The sequence below is a fragment of the Pristiophorus japonicus genome, chromosome 11 (genome assembly GCF_044704955.1).
Source record: "Pristiophorus japonicus isolate sPriJap1 chromosome 11, sPriJap1.hap1, whole genome shotgun sequence".
NCBI classification, from domain to species: domain Eukaryota; kingdom Metazoa; phylum Chordata; class Chondrichthyes; family Pristiophoridae; genus Pristiophorus; species Pristiophorus japonicus.
Genome location: NC_091987.1, coordinates 29088679 through 29107495, shown reverse-complemented (window position 1 = coordinate 29107495; position 18817 = coordinate 29088679). Strand labels below are relative to the sequence as shown.

The 18817-nt window shown below is 44.1% G+C and overlaps 1 protein-coding gene across 1 annotated transcript in view; it reads left to right on the top strand.

The window, feature by feature from the left end:
* Positions 1-8232: 8232 nt before the first annotated feature.
* Positions 8233-18817, top strand: part of LOC139275704 (galactosylgalactosylxylosylprotein 3-beta-glucuronosyltransferase 1-like) — a 30287-nt gene continuing 19702 nt past the window's right edge. Inside the window, exons 1-3 of the mRNA XM_070892879.1 lie at positions 8233-8352; positions 13638-14164; positions 15621-15917. Of these exons, the coding sequence (XP_070748980.1) occupies positions 8241-8352; positions 13638-14164; positions 15621-15917 (936 nt within the window). The 5' untranslated portion in view covers positions 8233-8240. The remainder of the gene's footprint in view (positions 8353-13637; positions 14165-15620; positions 15918-18817) is intronic.

Here is an 18817-nt window from a genome sequence, read left to right as displayed (position 1 = left end):
AGAGAGGTTTCTAGGGCTGTGGGTAATACCTGGTTAATTAAAATATAATATTAAATCGGAAATATAAAGAGTTTGCCCTCCTTTTTTCTAACAACTATTGTACTATCAACCATTTCCTGGAGTAACTCAAGCTCTTAACCCTCTTGATCCCAGTCTCATGTTTCATTTATAATATTTCCTCCCTTTTTGCCTTCAGCTACAACTTGGTCACAATCCACATCGGGCTGAAGCAGAGTGAACTTTACCAGTGGATGCCAGAGGACTGCAGCAAGCACTAGGAGAGTCCTTTCATATCTATGTGTTACCTACATGGGGATAAATATGTTGGCTTGAAAGGAAATATATGTATGAAGATCCTAGTAATAACTTCATACTGCCTCGTCTGTCATGTAATTTTCTGTTTGAAAAGTAAACTTTGAATTATAGAATCATGCAGCACAGATGGAGACCATTTGACCCATTCTGGTTATGCCGGCTCTTTGAAAGAGCTATCCAATCAGTCCCAGCCCTCTTCTTTCCCCATAGCTCTGCAATTTTTTTCCTCTTCAAGTATATATCCAATTCTCTTTTGAAAGTTACTATTGAATCTGCCTCCAGCAGCTTTTCAGGCAGTGCATTCCAGATCACAACTCTCTGCATTAAAAATTCCCTTCTGGTTACTTTTCCAATTATCTTAACTCCAGCCAATGGAAACAGTTTCTCCTTATTTACTCGATCAAAACCCTTATAGGGCAGTGAACGGAAATGTCATTCGGAGCTACTTAGATAGCATTTTATTTCTGTAATGTTAATATTGTAACAAAACCTACACTTAAAAAGTTTTTAACAGTTTAAAAAAAATACTTTTTCTCCATTCTGGCTACGTACTTACTCCCATAATCCCTAACTTTGTGAATAACTTTTCATTCTTTTAGTTTTCTTTCATATTACTGCTTTGTTACAAAATTTATTCCAATCTTAGTTTGATTTTTTTGTTACTAATGTTACTTTCAAACAATAAGCATACCTTTTCTCCTTTCCCTTCACCAACCTACGCTCTGTGTTCCTGCTATTGATGCATTGTGCTCTGTGATTCTGTAACTTCTATTAATGAAACAAAATTGGCTTTGATTCCTCAGTCATTTTAGTTGGTTTGTCGATTGCAATAATATCTGTCAGCTCTCAGCTAGAAGGGGTTTGGGAAGGCGGGGTGGCTACTGGTGGGTGGATCACTGAAGCAACTAGCACTGTGGGTGGTGGGCAGCAGGATCGCGAGTGAACACGATCTTGGACAACAGCAAGAATAACAGAATACAAATTTCAGGGAGGGATTCTCCAGACTGGATTTTCTTCCGTTTGGCCACCCATTTTCGAGCATGCCTGGGACGGCCAAGAGAGAACAATGGAGGAATGGAGGGCCCCACTAATACAGCACCACAGACCCGCACAATTGAATGGAACCTCACTGGAGGCACCTTCACCCTGTCACATGTAAATGACGGCAAGTGTGTGGGGATTGCTACAAAGGTTGCATTTTCCTTTGTTCAATCTGCCAGTAATAGAGACAGCTTGAAGGGTATAGATATGCCTGAAGCTTCCCGGCCATAGGTGCATGACACTGCACTTGCCCACACTGCATGACATCTGCCACAAAGGGCCCCAAACCTAACCTATCGAAATCAGAGTTATGGTGGGGAGAGGGAGGGAAGGGAATCGGAATTTGAGGCAGAAACTGGATCCACCAGGTTTCTGCTCCATTTTGGTGATGTTGAAATTTCCTCCTGGGGTGGAGGGAAGGCAGGGTCACTTCATCTACCCACACTCTTATGTCGCAACTGCACTTTGGGGACACACCGAAAGGTATTTCTGGGTTACCCCTGAAATTCCAACCAACATGGCAATATCACCTCCAATGGTTCCCACGCCCGCTGAGAGCAAGCATGGGTTCTGTGGAGGGTCTACTAAAAGCCCCAGCAGTGAAATACGGAACAGAAATTGATCTCTTCCAGTCCCTGGGTAGTTTGACATAATCTTTACCATTTCCTCTTAAGTCTGATCAGGGCCATGGGATTGACTCCTCATGTGCAACGCCATGGGAGATGGACTGATGTGTGTGTGTGTGTAGGTGTGTGTGTGTGTCCACAGAGAGTTGCCATTTGTACTTTCTGTTGCTGCCACTGAACTTTGTTGCCTGGTTCAGTGTCTGATCTAACCATCACGGTCTGCTGCCATTTCAGTTCATACTTGTAGTCTCTGCTGCCAATTAGCTATGCTAATCAGTGTCTAACTGCTGCTACCAAGTTTGGCCATCCCGTTTCGATCTGTTGAGTCTGTCAGATTTTGATAACTGGACATGAGATATAAAAGTACAATGTAGAGAAGTAATAGTTGCAATGTAGTTAAATAATATGAACCAGTTTCACCCGAGAAGCAGTGGAATGCTACATAAAAACATAAGAAATAGGGGCAGGAGTAGGCCATTCGGCCCCTCAAGCCTGCTCCGTCATTTCATAAGATCATGACTGATCTGCTACCTCAACTCCACTTCCCTGTACTATTTCCATATGCCTTAATTCCCTTAATATCCAAGTATAAATAATATTTTGGTCGGCATGTTACAAAATTAACTTTGCGAGAAAAGTTTGAATGACCTGAGTGTAGCATCTGAATTCACAGATTGGATCCTAGTTTGTATCTCACTCCAACTGAATTGCTGTTTGATGGGTTATTTTCTGGTATTTTTTTACCCAATTAGTTAGTGTTGTAATATCCACCATTACAAACTATAACAATTTTCTAAAGACAGGAGCAGTTATGTCATGTGACAGACAAGGGTTGAACAATATTGATGATGAATGTCCTTGGGTAGATCTCCTCACCAAAACGACTATTCCTACATGAAAGATCTGGTGCTATGATATTCAGAACTTATAAAACCTGGAAATTTTATTGCGTGATATTGTATGAATGATATGGTTCACATCAAATTCCTTTGTCTACTATTTTAACAGAGGCTTTAACACATTTCAAATAAACAAGCAAACACTCAGCCATAACTGTTGTGTGTCTGTAAAGCATGCACTCCCATGTTCCACCACCAGGGAGTGCATCCTCTGAAGTCCCAAGGGATCCCAGTATCCCTTGGGAGCACTGTATATAAGCCAGCCCCTAAGGCCTGTTCCTCACTCTGGAGTATATTAATAAAGACTGAGGTCACGGTTACTTTAACCTCCCTGTGTGCAGTCTCATCTGTGTTAGGAACACAATAACTGGCGACGAGTATACAAATCCAACGCAAAGATAGCAAACTGTGGGCATCCTGGAGAAGTTCTCGGAGGGTGAGGACTGGGAAGCCTATATTGAATGGCTAGACCAGTACTTTGTAGCTAACAAGCTGGACGGAGAAGGAAGCGCTGCAAAAAGGAGAGCGGTCCTCCTCACGGTCTGCGGGGCACCGACCTACAGCCTCATGAAGAATCTTCTGGCTCCAGTGAAACCCACAGATAAGTCGTATGAGGAGCTGTGTACACTGGTTTGGGAGCATCTTAACCTGAGGGAGAGCGTGCTGATGGTGAGGTATCGGTTCTACACGTGCCAGCGATCTGAAGGTCAGGAAGTGGCGAGCTACGTCGCCGAGCTAAGGCGACTTGCAGGACAATATGAGTTTGATGGCTACCTAGAGTAGATGCTCAGAGACTTTTTTTACTGGGCATTGGCCACGAGACCATCCTACAAAAACTTTTGACTGTAGAGATACCAACCCTCAGTAAGGCCATTGCGATAGCACAGGCGTTTATGTCCACCAGTGATAACACCAAACAAATCTCTCAGCACACAAGTGCTAGCAATGTTCATAAATTGACTGGAACTATGTTTGCGAGCAGAAATGTACAGAGCAGAAACCACGAGCCTGCAACTGCCAGCAGGTCTCAGGTGACCCAGATGACTGAGTCCCCAACAAAGGATGAATGCAAGGCAATTCACATCTTGCTGGCGTTGTGGAGGCTCCCATTCAGCCTATTCATGCCACTTCAAAGGATATGTTTGCAAGAGCTGTGGAACAATGGGGCACCTCCAACGAGTTGCAAGCTCTGCAAAACCTGCTAACCACCACGTGGCAGAGGAAGATCGGTCCATGGTGGATCAAAGCAATTTCAAGCCTCAGAGGAGGCAGATGCTGAAGTATATGGGGTGCACACATTTTCAACGAAATGTCCACCTATAATGCTAAATGTAAAATTGAATGGCTTACCTGTAGCCATGGATCTGGACACTGGCGCTAGCCAATCCATCATGAGTAAAAAGATGTTTGAGAGACTGTGGTCCAACAAGGCATTCAGACCAGCCCTGAGCCCCATCCACACGAAACTGAGAATATACACCAAAGAGCTTATCACTGTCCTGGGCAGCGCCATGGTCAAGGTCACCTACGAGGGCACGGTGCATGAACTGCCTCTCTGGCGATGGCCCCACACTGCTTGGAAGGAGCTGGCTGGGCAAAATCCACTGGAACTGGGATGACATCCGAGCGCTATCACATGTTGATGAGGCCTCATGTACCCAGGTTCTTAACAAATTTCCTTCCCTTTTTGAGCCAGGCATTGGAAATTTTTCCGGAATGAAGGTGCAGATCCACTTTGTCCCAGAGGTACGACCCATTCACCACAAGGCGCGAGCGGTACCTCACATGATGAGGGAGAGAGTGGAAATCGAGCTGGACAGGCTGCAACGCGAGGGCATCATCTCCCCAGTGGAATTCAGCGAGTGGGCCAGCCTGATTGTTCCAGTACTCAAAAGTGATGGCACGGTCAGAATTTGCAGTGATTATAAAGTAACTATTAATCGTTTCTCGCTACAGGACCAATATCCGTTACCGACGCTGGCAGAAGGCAAGACGTTCACCAAGCTCGACCTGACTTCAGCCTACATGACGCAGGAGCTGGAGGAGTCTTCAAAGGGCCTCACCTGCATCAACATGCACAAGGGACTGTTCATCTACAACAGATGCCCGTTTGGAATTTGGTCGGCTAATACGATCTTCCAGAGAAACATGGAGGGCCTACTTAAGTCGGTATCACGCACGGTGGTTTTTCAGGACGACATATTCGTCACAGGTCGGGACACCGTTGAGCACCTACAAAACCTGGAGGAGGTCCTCCAGCGACTGGATCATGTAGGGCTGCGGCTGAAGAGGTCGAAATGCGTCTTCGTGGCAACAGAAGTGGAGTTTTGGGGGAAAAAGATCGCGGTGGACGGCATTCGGCCCACAGACGCCAAGACAGAAGCTATCAGGATCGCGCCCAGGCCACAGAACGTCACGGAGCTGCGGTCGTTCCTGGGACTCCTCAACTATTTTGGTAACTTCCTACCGGGGTTAAGCACCCTCTTAGAGCCCCTACATGTGTTATTGCATAAAGGTGAGAACAATTAATCGCTTTTGAGAAAGCCAGAAACATTTTATGTTCCAACAAGCTGCTTGTATTGTATAACCCGTGTAAAAGACTTGTGCTAGCATGTGATGCGTCGTCGTATGGAGTAGGGTGTGTATTACAACAAGCTAACATTGTGGGGAAGTTGCAACCTGTCGCCTATGCTCCCAGGAGCTTGTCTAAGGCCGAGAGGGCCTACAGCATGATTGAGAAAGAGGCGTTAGCATGTGTGTGTTCGGGATAAAGAAAATGCATCAGTACCTGTTTGGCCTCAGATTTGAGCTGGAAACCAATCACAAACCCCTCATATCCCTGTTCGCTGAAAACAAGGGGATAAATAGTAATGCCTCAGCCCACATACAAAGGTGGGCACTCGCGCTATCAGCATATAACTATACCACCCGCCACAGGCCAGGCACCGAGAACTGTGCGGATGCTCTGTCGGCTACCATTGCCCACCACGGGGGTGGAAATGGCACAGCCTGTAAACTTGTTGATGTTGGCGCAGCCCGCAGACTTGTTGATGGTCATGGAAGCATTTGAAAATGATAAATCACCTGTCACGGCCCGCCAGATTAGGACTTGGACCAGCCAAGATCCTCTGCTGTCCCTAGTAAAAAAAAAACTGTGTATTGCATGGGAGCTGGGCCAGCATCCCCGTTAAAATGCAAGAGCCAATCAAGCCGTTCCTGCGGCGAAAGGACGAGCTGTGCGTTCAGGCAGACTGCCTGTTATCGGGTAATGGCGTAGTGCTGCCCAAAAAGGGCAGGGAGACGTTCATCTCGGATCTCCACAGCACACACCCGGGTATAGTAACGATGAAAGTGATAGCCAGATCCCACGTGTGATGGCTCGGTATCGACTCTGACTTAGAGTCCTGTGTACGGCAATGCAGCGTGTGAGCTCAGTTGAGCTATGCGTCCAGAGAGGCACCACTAAGTTTGTGGTCCTGGCCCTCCAGACCATGGTCGAGGATCCATGTCGACTATGCGGGCCCGTTTCTCGGTAAAATGTTCCTGGTGGTGGTGGATGCTTTGTCAAAATGGATTGAATGTGAAATAATGTCAGGAAGCACCGCCACCGCCACCATTGAAAGCCTGAGGGCCATGTTTGCCACCACGGCCTGCCTGACATACTGGTCAGTCACAACAGGCCATGTTTCACCAGTGCCGAATTTAAAGAATTCATGACCTGCAATGGGATCAAACATGTCACCTCGGCCCCGTTTAAACCAGCCTCCAATGGGCAGGCAGAGCGGGCAGTACAAACCATCAAACAGAGCCTTAAACGAGTCACAGAAGGCTCACTCCAAACCCGCCTGTCCCGAATACTGCTCAGCTACCGCACGAGACCCCACTCGCTCACAGGGGTGCCCCCGGCTGAGCTACTCATGAAAATGACACATAAAACCACACTCTCGCTGGTTCACCCCAACCTGCATGATCAGGTAGAGAGCAAGCGGCAGCAACAAAATGTAAACGATGGTCGCGCCACTGTGTCACGGGAAATTGATCTGAATGACCCTGTGTATGTGCTAAACTATGGACACGGTGATAGCTAAAGAAGGGAGTAGGGTGTTTGTCGTCCATCTAGACAATGGACAAATTTGCAGAAAGCACCTGGACCAAACGAGGCTGCGGTTTACAGACTGCCCTGAACAACCCACAGCAGATACCACCTTTTTCGAGCCCACAACACACACCCAAAGGATCAACGACACCACCCTGGACCAGGAAATCGAACCCATCACACCCAACAGCCCAGCAAGACCAGGCTCATCCAGCAGCCCTGCAGGGCCAACAACACGCCAGCCCAGTGAGAGCACAGCCATCACACCAGAATAGACATTTGTACCGAGGCGGTCCACCAGGGAAAGAAAGGCTCCCGACCGCCTCACCTTGTAAATAGTTTTCACTTTGACTTTGGGGGGGAGTGATGTTGTGTATCTGTAAAGCATGCACTCCCATGTTCTGCCACCAGGGAGTGCATCCCCTGAAGTCCCAAGGGATCCCAGCATCCCTTGGGAGCACTGTATATAAGCCGGCTCCTAAGGCCTGTTCCTCACTCTGGAGTGTCTTAATAAAGACTGAGGTCACTGTTACTTTAACCTCCCTGTGTGCAGTCTCATCTGTGTTAGGAACACAATAGTAACACTCTCACTTCTGAGTCAGAAAGTTGTGGAATCAAGTCCCACTCCAGCAACCTGAGCATATAATTCAGTGTGACACTTCAGTGCAGTACTGAGGGAGTGCTACACTGTCGGAGGTGCTGTCTTTCAGATGTAACTTTACACCGAGGCCCGATCTGGCCTCTCGGGTGGATGTAACAGATCCCATGGTACTATTTCGAAGAAGAACAGGGGAATTATCCCCAGTGTCCTGGCCAACAACCTCAACCAGCATCACTAAAACAGATTATCTGGCCATTTATCTCATTGCTGTTTGCAGGAGCTTGCTGTGTACAAATGTGGCTGTTGCGTTTCCCTACATTACAGTCTAAAAGCACTTCATCAGCTGGAAAGCACTTTAGGATACCCTGAGGTCATGAAGTGCGGTATATAAATACAAGTTCTTTCTTTAAAATATACATACAAATCTGAGATGAACACATTAAATGATTGCACATACATCATTTCTAGGTTTATAATAATTGCATTTTTGCAAATGTTCTGTTAGGATTTTCATAATATGTGCACATTCAATTATATGAAATTCAAACACACATTGTTCTTCCTTTCAAATCGATCTCATCTTAGTAATGTTATCTTTCTGTTACATTTGAAGGTACGGATGAAGAAATGAGGGACTTTTCCTACTGTGAGTTCACAACAATATGCCAAGACGAAGAAACCTTCTCACTGCAATCCTCATTGTTTTACCCTGGACCATACTCTTAACCATCTGGCATCAGAACTCCGGTGTTTTCTACCTTGCCATTCAGAGAAGTATGCGATTCTTTGTGCCTCTATGTGACTTTATCGACTTCAGTCGTCATGAATTAAGGATGGCCTTCATGTTCCTGGCCAATACTTGGTCGGCAGCATTTTGAATTTGCTCCTTGAAATAAACAAGATAATCAGCTCTAGTCTGATAGCAGCCACTTTCCCAAATGTTCCAGTATCGAGCCTCCACTGCCGGGAGCACATATCAGGAAATCACCAATGCATCCCCATGATTTTCTGGATGGAAAATTAATGGCAGCACCCCTGTAATTTCCAGAGATGCGCTGTTCTGCTCTGCTCTGGTAACTTTTGATCAGAATATCATCCATTCAGTGCTGTACTTTGCATGGAATGCAATTTTTTTGGTGGACGTCTGAATATACACAAAATCAGGGGAGTCGTCTCATGCAGTCTTTGTAGAAGACTTGCGTGTAATACATCGGGTCCTCACACTACAGGGAGCTTCAGCGACTCTGTGAAAGAAATCCACACCATGCAAGATATGCAATCCTACACGTACATCAGCTCTATGGCTGATTGTATCACCCTATGTTTCTTGTTTGCATTGGTATCAGGTAAAAATGTAATGAGTCCCTGATTTTATCTATTCAATAAAATAAATGTGCTGTATAAATACACAGGGGGAATTTTCACCCCCAAAAATGGGACGGTCAGAGTGGGGTGGGAGGTTAAAGAGTTAAAAATCTGAATCCCGATCCTAAACCCCCTCCAACCCACCCACTTCCAGTTTTAACGGAGGCAGGATGGGGGTGGGCAACCAACCCAGTCACAGGAGGCAGGTTGGCACTTTAAATATTATAATGAGGCTCGGTGCCTCATGAATATCCACCATTTTAAATTGAACTTTGGTTGGCTGCCTTCATGGGCCTCGGGGAACCCGCCAGCTAAAGGAAGGTGAGGACTGCTGGATCGAGGAGGTAAATGCCTTTCCACTTACCTGCTGGATCCAGCGTTCCTGCATAGCCAACCCCCTCTTTGGCTTCTGATTCCCCTCTGACCTTCCAACGTCCCTCCTCTGTCCTCTCCCCTCCAGCCCCCGATAATCCCCTACTGACTGCCCCCCTCCGGACCCCGATTCCCCTCCGGCCTCCGATGCACCCACGATCCCTCCCTCCCTCATATCTGCGGCCTGGTGCCACAGGCTGCCATCCAGTCATGCGTTAAATTCAGCAGGGCATGGCCGCTTTCCAGCTCTCCGGCTCACTACCCACCTCCAAATTAAAATTCCAATCAAAGTGCCAGTTACTCTCCGTGCTAATGCTAATACTGTTGAATTTTGCTAGTAGAATATCTCACATCTTGAAGAAAACATTTCTGAACTTGTTCAGTTCAAAATGTGCATAGCAATTCAAAACAAGGGAGAAATGTGTTTTGGGGAAAAGCATAGTTTAACTTTGTAGGTAATAATTCTACTAAATGCCGAATGTGGAGATAAAGGATAATTTAATATCTTCAATCAATTCCTTCTCAATGCCAGCGGAGTCAGTGTCTACATGATCATGCTATTTTTGGTCCAAAATGCCTTTTAACAATGAAGTCTTGTTTACCTTCCCAACCCTGGGGAAGTATACTCTTCCTAGCATTACTGCATCAGCCCTAAGCAAATGGGCAGACATGTTCATGGTTGAAAAATATCTTTGCGAATACAGATTGAAACCAGTCACCTATAGCTAGAGACACAGGGGTAGATGTTTCTTTTTAACGTCCGGACGTAAGACATTGGAGGTGTGTAAGTACTATGGGCACAAGCTGCAGACAATTTTACATAGATTACACAGAACATCAAACCAGTCAGCCCAACTACTCTGTGCTGGTATTTATACTCTACATGAGTCTCCTCCCATTCCAGCTACCCCATCTCAGCCTTTCAGCATATCTTTCCATTTCCTTTTCCCTCCTGTACTTGGCTAGTTTCCTTTTGAAAGCATCTAAGCTATTTGCCTCAGCCACTTTCTGTGGTACCAAATTCCACATTCTAACCATTCTCTGATTAAAGAAATGTCTGCTAATTTCCCCATTGGATTTATTAGTAATTATCATGTATTTATGGCCCCTAGTTTTGGATTCTCCCAAAAGTGGAAACATTCTCTCCACATCTACTCTGTCCAATCCATTCATACTTTTAAAGACCTTTATCAGGTCACCTTTACTAAAGAAAAAAGCCCCAACCTGTTCAATCTTTCCCGATAATTGTAATCTCTCAGTTCTGGTACCAAACTTGTAAATCTTTTTTGCACTTTCCCGAATGCTTCTATGTCCTTTTTATAGTCTGGATACCAGAACTATGCACAGTACTTAAATCCCAGTGCTTTTTTTAGCATTTTTACTTGCTTTGCTGACCTGCGATGCTGCTTTTAGTGATTTGTTTACCTGTGATTCTGCACACATACAGAGGCCACACTCCAGGACATAGTCGACGTATTTACTGAGGTGTACGAAAGCATGGGCCTTACGCTAAACATCCATAAGACAAAGGTCCCCCACCAGCCTGTCCTCGCCGCACAGCACTTCCCCCCCAGTCATCAAGATCCACGGCGCGGCCCCAGACAACGTGGACCACTTCCCTCATCTCAGGAGCCTCCTATCAACAAGAGCAGACATTGACAATGAGATCCAACACCGTCTCCAGTGCGCCAGTGCATCCTTCAGTCGCCTGAGGAAAAGAGTGTTTGAAGACCAGGCCCTCCAAACGGCCACCAAGTTCATGGTCTACAGGCCTGTAGTAATACCCCCCCTCCTGTATGGCTCAGAGACATGGACCATGTACAGTAGACACTTCAAGTTGCTGGAGAAATATCACCAAAGATGTCTCCGCAAGATCCTACAAATTCCCTGGGAGGACAGGCGCACCAACATCAGCGTCCTCATTCAGGCCAACATCCCCAGTATTGAAGCACTGACCACACTCGATCAGCTCCACTGGGCAGGCCACATTGTCCGCATGCCAGACACGAGACTCCTAAAGCAAGTGCTCTACTCGGAACTCCTTCATGGCAAACGAGCCAAAGGTGGGCAGCGGAAACGTTACAAGGACACCCCCAAAGTCTCCCTGAAAGCGTGCAACATCCCCACTGACACCTGGGAGTCCTGGCCGAAGACCGCCCTAAGTGGAGGAAGTGCAAGCGAGAAGGCGCTGAGCACCTCGAGTCTCAACGCCGAGAGCGTGCAGAAATCAAACGCAGGCAGCGGAAAGAGCGTGCGGCAAACCAGTCCCACCCACCCTTTCCCTCAACGACCATCTGTCCCACCTGTGACAGAGTCTGTGGCTCTCGTATTGGACTGTTCTGCCACCAAAGAACTCTCTTCAGGAGTGGAAGCAAGTCTTCCTCGATTCTGAGGGACTGCCTATGATGGTTCACCTGTATCCCTAGATCTCTTTGCTGTTCAATTCCAGTCAATTTCTTATTTTCTAAGGCGCAGGTGATGTTTCTGTTTTTCCTATCAAAGTGCTTCACCTCACATTTATCTATGTTACAGTTCATTTGCCACTTAACTGCCCAGTCTGCAAGTTTTCTAATGTCTTTGTGTATTATGTTGCATTCTTTCTCAGTGTTAGCTATACCTTTGGTATCATCTGCACATTTTGATATTGAGTTACTTGTTCCTAAGTCTAAGTCAGTGGTTCCAGCACTGATCCTTATGCACAACGCTTTCTACCTTCCTCCAATCTGAATGACTACCTTTTACCCCTACTCTCTACTTTCTATTTTTTAGCCAATTTGCTATCCATTCAGCTATTTGTCCCCTAACTCCACATGCCCTAACATTTATCATGAGCCTACTGTGTCGTACCTTATCAAAGGCCGTTTGAAAATCCAAGTATAAGACATTTACATTACCGTTGTCTACTCTATCCTTTACCTTTTCAAAGAATTCTATCGGGTTTAGTTACGTCTTTCGGAATCCGTGCTGATGAATTTTTATTACATTTTCTATCTCTAGATGTTCTTCAATCACTTCTTTTAGTATGTATTCCAGTATCTTTCCTATCACTGGGGTTAAGCTGACTGATCTATAGGTCCCAAGTTTTGTTTGAGCTCCCTTTTTGTATATAAGAACAACATTAGCCATTCACCAGTCCTCTTGCACTTCTCACCTCTTCTATGGATCACATAAATACAACAATTTTACTCCCATTAACATTCACAGAATGAAAATCATGTGCATTTTATGCCTACATTTTAAGTAAGTACTAACATTCCATCAGTCTGAAGAGGAATATCTACCCCACTATCTATAATTGGTTTGGAACAATCTATATCTAGTTTGGCACTACCTGCATTTATATCTGATTTGGCATTATCTATATCTGGTCATTCTCAGGAATGGCACTACTTATAATTGGTTTGGCTCTATCGTTATATAATTTGGCACGGTCTATATCTGATTTGGTTCTGCCTTTCTTTGATTTGGCATATCTATATTTAGCTTGGTAATATCTGTTTGATTTGCATTATCTATACAGTGCTTTTTTGATTTTTTAAAATGTTTTCCTTTCTTACTTTTATCATTCCCCTTTCTTTTTTCACCCTTTTTCAATCGTTTTATTGTATTTTTCATTTTAGTTCCTTTTTTCTACTTTATTCTGTTACCTTTTACTAGTTTGAACATGCACCCCTTTGTCATACTTCCACAGTTTAATGTAAAGTTGTATCCTGGATTACCACAAGAGCCTGTGAATTTATTAAAGTATGGTTGTGTAAAAGGCAATACTTGTTATAAGTTATCAAATCCAGCATAGAACCAGTCTGATTCAACTCTTCATTCACTTTGATTCTGGTATCTCTAGCTCCCCCTGCTGACCCCTCACAAACATTACACCATGATAGGTATCTGAGGGTGCATCACATGCAGCACTTGGGCTGAGACTAGTAGTTGCACTTTGGGTTCCAGACATATATTCCCATAGCCAGGTTCCTGCCTCCGGGAATTGCAACAAGCTTACTTGAGGGAGAGTTCTATGCCTGCAGGTTTGGCCAGAGCATATTGCCATGGTGAATAGGAAAAATGCTGCCATGTTGGATCGAGCATTAGTTGTTTTTTAACACTGAATATGTAAAATAAACAAAAACAAAAAGTCAGAAACGACATTCACTATCATATAATCTGTTGCAGATTGTGCTCTAAAAGAAACTAAGGCAGATCAGCTTTCTTACTCTCACTAAGCTCAGGTTGAATGAAAGATATTCCATTAATATTGCTGTTTATTGAAAAACACAAGACCTTAGCAAATAAACTTTGAATATCTCTTACTGTTTCCTTTACAGAGGATCCTGACAATGGAACTAAAAGAGCACTTGTCAACAGCTCGCATAGCAAAGAGGAACAAGGTGTCTGTGTTCACCAGGAGGCAATACTTACTCAGCAGTTCATCAAACTGGAATACGTATACACTAGACCACCCCAGTGGTCCCAGTCTTTACCAACCATCTACGTCATAACACCAACCTACACCAGACCAGTTCAGAAAGCAGAGCTGACCAGACTGGCAAATACTTTCCTCCACATACAGAACCTACATTGGATTGTGGTTGAAGACTCTCCTCGGAGGACCAGTTTAGTAGCGCTGTTGCTGGAGAAGAGTGGACTGAACTTCACCCACTTGAACGTGCAAAGCCCGAAGAGCGTGAAGCTGGGCATCACTAAATCATCATCCCGCACTCCAAGGGGAACCTTGCAAAGAAACTTGGGCCTGCACTGGTTGAGAGACAAATTGAGCCCGAATGACTCGTCAGAGGGTGTAGTTTATTTTGCCGATGATGACAACACTTACAGTTTGGAACTCTTTGAGGAAGTGCGTTCTTTTAATCTAAGACAATCTTTGTATCAGAACTGAAGCATTTAATTCTTATCTTCCACAGTGACTACTGATTTATAGCCTTTGGTCACCACAGTCGCTGTCTATTATTGTTTATTACATTTAACATTTAACAACTACTGGTAGTTTATTTCTAGTAAAGTTAGTCATACAAAGTTGCTATTTTAACCATTTGCTTATTTTAAAAAGCAACTAATAGTATTAATTAAGCAATTAAGGGTACGGTAGCATAGTGGTTATGTTACTGGACTAGTAATCCAGAGGCGTGAGTTCAAATCCCACCACGGCAGCTGGATAATTTAAATTCAGTTAATTAAATAATTCTGAAATTAAAAAGTTAGTATCAGTAATGGTGATCTTGAAACTACCGGAATGTTGGAAAAACCTAACTGGTTCACTAATGTCACTTAGGGAAGGAAATCTGCTGTCCTTACCCAGTCTGGCCTATATGTGACTCCAGACCCACAGCAATGTGGTTTACTCTTAATTACCCTCTGTAATGGCCTAGCAAATCCACTACAACAAAATCAGCACTGTGGGAGTACCTTCACCACATGGGCTGCAGTGGTTCAAGAGCAATTAGGCCTTGCCACTGATGCCTGTAAAATACGAATACGTTTTTAAAAATTAGAGCAGGGACAGGTGAGAAGCTACAATTCTGGAGTGCTGAGGTCCTGAATAGGAAAGCTAAATGGAAGTCCTCAACTTAGCTGGCATTTAGGCCTCTAAAGTAAGAGCTTGTGGCTAGGGAGAGGAATCCCTTTTTATGCCACTAAGGTTTAGCTCTGGAAGGGGGAGTATTAAACACATCCTTGGAGTTATGTGTGGATTCGACAATCCACCCCAGATTATTGTCATTAATGAAGACAGCATGAACACAGAGGGCTAACTTCAGGAGAAGAAATTGGAAAAAATAATACAAGAATAATTTGATAGTTTTGATCGTAGTTATTGACATTAACACTAAAAGCCAGATTCGGGTCATGCTTGGGCATTGTTTACTGTCAGAAATCAGTATTTCTTTTTAGGGACGAACTTACAACACTTCTCATTCGATGTTTTCTCAGCTTCTTTTACTGAAACATGGGTACATGATTTATAGATGCAAACTGACCTAGCAATTTTCAGGATAGGCAATATGATATGGGGCAAACCTAATAGCCTTTGAACAGTTGAAGACTTAGTTTGAATAGACAAGAAGGAGACAAGTAACCATAAGCCTCAGAGACAGCCTCACTTTCAGACTACCAGTCCTGGGTTGCTAAGTTAACACATTCGCTCAGCAGTCAACTAAAGATTCAAATAAAAATTTGTTTTTAATGTTACATTTGTCAAGCAGCAAGATCTTATGAACTATAATAAAGACGCACAGCTTGGATACAGCCCCCATTGCAAAGTGTATATAATCCATCCTGTTATTTATATTTTTCAGATGCGATTCACAAAAAAGGTTTCCGTATGGCCCGTAGCTTTTGTTGGTGGACTGCTATATGAGTCTCCCAAAGTGAACACTGCAGGAAAAGTCGTTGGTTGGAAAACTGTCTTTGACCCAAATAGACCTTTTGCTATAGATATGGCTGGGTTTGCAATCAACGTAAAGTTGATACTCCAGAAATCTTCGGCCAACTTCCAGCTGTATGGAGTCAAGGGAGGATACCAAGAGACCAGCTTGCTGCGGGAACTTGTAACTTTAACAGAGCTGGAACCTAAAGCTTCAAATTGCACTAAAGTAGAGTAACGTTCCAACTGGGATTAAATTAACAGAGAGTTTATCCTTTCTCAACCAAAGCTGTGGGGCATGTATCACTCTATAAACTAGTATAAAACTATTATCTATTGAAACTCAGTCAGGGTGGACTGCATTACTGCCCGCTTACACTGCAGGTTTTGAGTCAATGTGCAAAGCAAACATCATGGGGAGTGATATGTGCGATGGACGTGTGCCTCCGGTTACAACAGGAATAATGTCAAACACAATGTGCCATCCATTAGGGCTTTGCTTTTCATTAATATTTCTAGTTTACCGTTAATGAAAGCATTCCCAGGTGTAATCCCAAGTGTGTTCCACTGTTAGTTTTCTTTCTTTCATGTGAGTAGAACAAGTGAAGGGCAGAGACATGATGAGTTGGTAGTCCATGTGCTTGCTTTATTAGGCCAGAGCGAACTGAGCATGCTCATACCAAACCATGTGACAAGCCATGTGTTAATACAATACATTGCTTTTCCCCTTAAAACAAAAGTATGTAATTCCCTCCCAAATACAACAAAGCTATGGTCCCACCTTTCCCAACATTACAGATACCACATAACAAACATTCTTGCCTCTTTTTATTTTAAATGAACTACAAATCCAGTTTAATAACAGGTTTGTGGAGCCTTCCTGATCTTCCAGAAGGATTTGCTGCTGAACCAATTTTCGAGCTGCTTATTTTGGTTCCAAACTCAAAGGTGATCCTGTTTCTATCTCAGACTTGTTGAACCTGATACTTCAGTTACTGAAGTCTGAACTGAGTCAAACTCATGTATGTGTTCATGATCAAGTGGTTCAAGATCACTGTCCAATCCAGGCCAGTAAACAAAGCTTCATGCAATTGATTTCATACTGGATGTTCAGTATGAAGTTCGGACGGAACTCGATCTCTCAAAGAAGTAGGAACCACTACTGTGTTTCTCCATTTAATACAACCGTGCTTTCAAGACAATTCAGTACAACGGTTATGGGATGGTTTCAATTCTGTGTCCAGACACTGATCAGTCCATCCATTCAAGGTGTTTTCATACACTCTTTTCAGTACTGAGTCCTTTTGAGTCTCATCTGCAATCTCAGTTGCATTCACGGGAAAGTCTTTGTCAACTACACCTAGTGTGCAAATCGCACCTTCACTCCCAACATGAGTCCTCATGTGGCAACCTGGACAAGGCATCTGCGATTGCATTTTGCTTTGAAGTGCAATATTCAATCGTGTAATCATATTGTGGCGACAACACTGCCCAACATTTCATTCTAGATGCGGCAGATATTGCAAGGAGCGGTTTGTGATCGGTCATCAAAGTAAACTTTCTGCCGATCAGGAACTGTTGGAACTTCTTCATTCCAAGCACTATGGCGAGTGCTTCCTTTTCAATTTACACACAGTTTCTTTCGCTCTTTGTGAGGGTTTGCAATTCGACCGCGATTGGTTTCTCTTGGCCGTCAGCCATTACGTGGCTTATGCCAGCTCCCACACTGGAGCTGGAAGCATCACATGCTAAGTTAAGCTCATGCTCTGTGTCATAGTGCACAAGTGGAGCATCGCTAGAGAGACGTCTCTTACAAGCGCCGTAAGCTTCCTGTTGCACTTTCATCCACTTCCACTGGACATCCTTCTCGAGGAGCTCGGGCAATGGAGCTAACATGGTCGCTAACTCAGTACCGGACCATGCCAAGGAAAGATCTTAACTCAGACATGTTTTGTGGCTTTGGAGCATTGGTGACAGCATCAGCCTCTTCCTTCACTAGTTGCAAGCCATTTGCATCAACTTTCAACTATGATACACAACCTCAGGCTGTATAAAAGCACATTTGCTCCTTTTCAATTTGACATTGTGGGCATTCAACCTTTGAAGCACTAAATCTAACCCTTCTCGATTTTCTTCCTGGCTGCTTGTTGCGATCAGCACATTGTCTTGATTGCATAGCAATTTGAAACTCCTTGCAAAATCTTATCCATCGCAGCTTGGTGTATGGGTACAGTCCCTTGTTTGTGTTGATGGTGCGATACTGTTGACTCTCTTTGTCAACATTTAGCTGAGTGTAAGCGTGTGACAGGTCAAGCTTGGAGAAAACCTTTGACCCAGAGAGTGCTGAATACAAATCTTGTAGGTAACAGGTACTGCTCATCGTCAACTGCTTGGTTGATAGTAACTTTGTAGTCACCAGACAAGTCTACAGTTTTGTCTGCTTTGGATACTACTATGATTGGGGTAACCATTCACTTTTTGTCAGTTTTTACTAGCACGCCGTTCTCTCTGAACTTCACTAGCTTTTCTTCCACCTGACTTTTCAACACATAGCTTTGCTGTATAATAGACAGGCTTCATGTTGGACTTAATGCCCTCATAACTGTCTGTGAACACGCTTTTGTACATGTTCAGCATTGTGTTGAGTCGCTTCTTTGAAGCATCTACACTGAAGATGTTTTTACCAGTCTAGTTTTAACTTTCTCAACCAGTCTTTGCCCATGAGAGTTGGCCTGTTGTAGCTCGCTACAATAGGCAGCTTTACTGACTGGCCATTGTGTTGAGCTGTACATTCCATTTGTCCACATGTTTCTAGGATTACTCCAGAGTACGTTTTTAATGCTATGGTACTCTTTGTAAGTGGTACTTGATTAAACTTACTCCCTTATGTGTCCTTACTCATGATAGAGCAGTCCGGCGCTCTGTCGATACACATTAATATATTGTTCATTAATCAAAAGCTTTGTATGGAAGTCTTTCTCAGGACTGCTCGCATTTCAGCTAGAGGCATAGATACTGTAGATACCTAGTTCTTCAACATTAGATGTGTTTAATTCAGTATTGTGAACTCCTCCCTTTTGTTGTCGCTGCTTTGCATTGCCACTAGATTGGATATTACTTCCTGCTTTA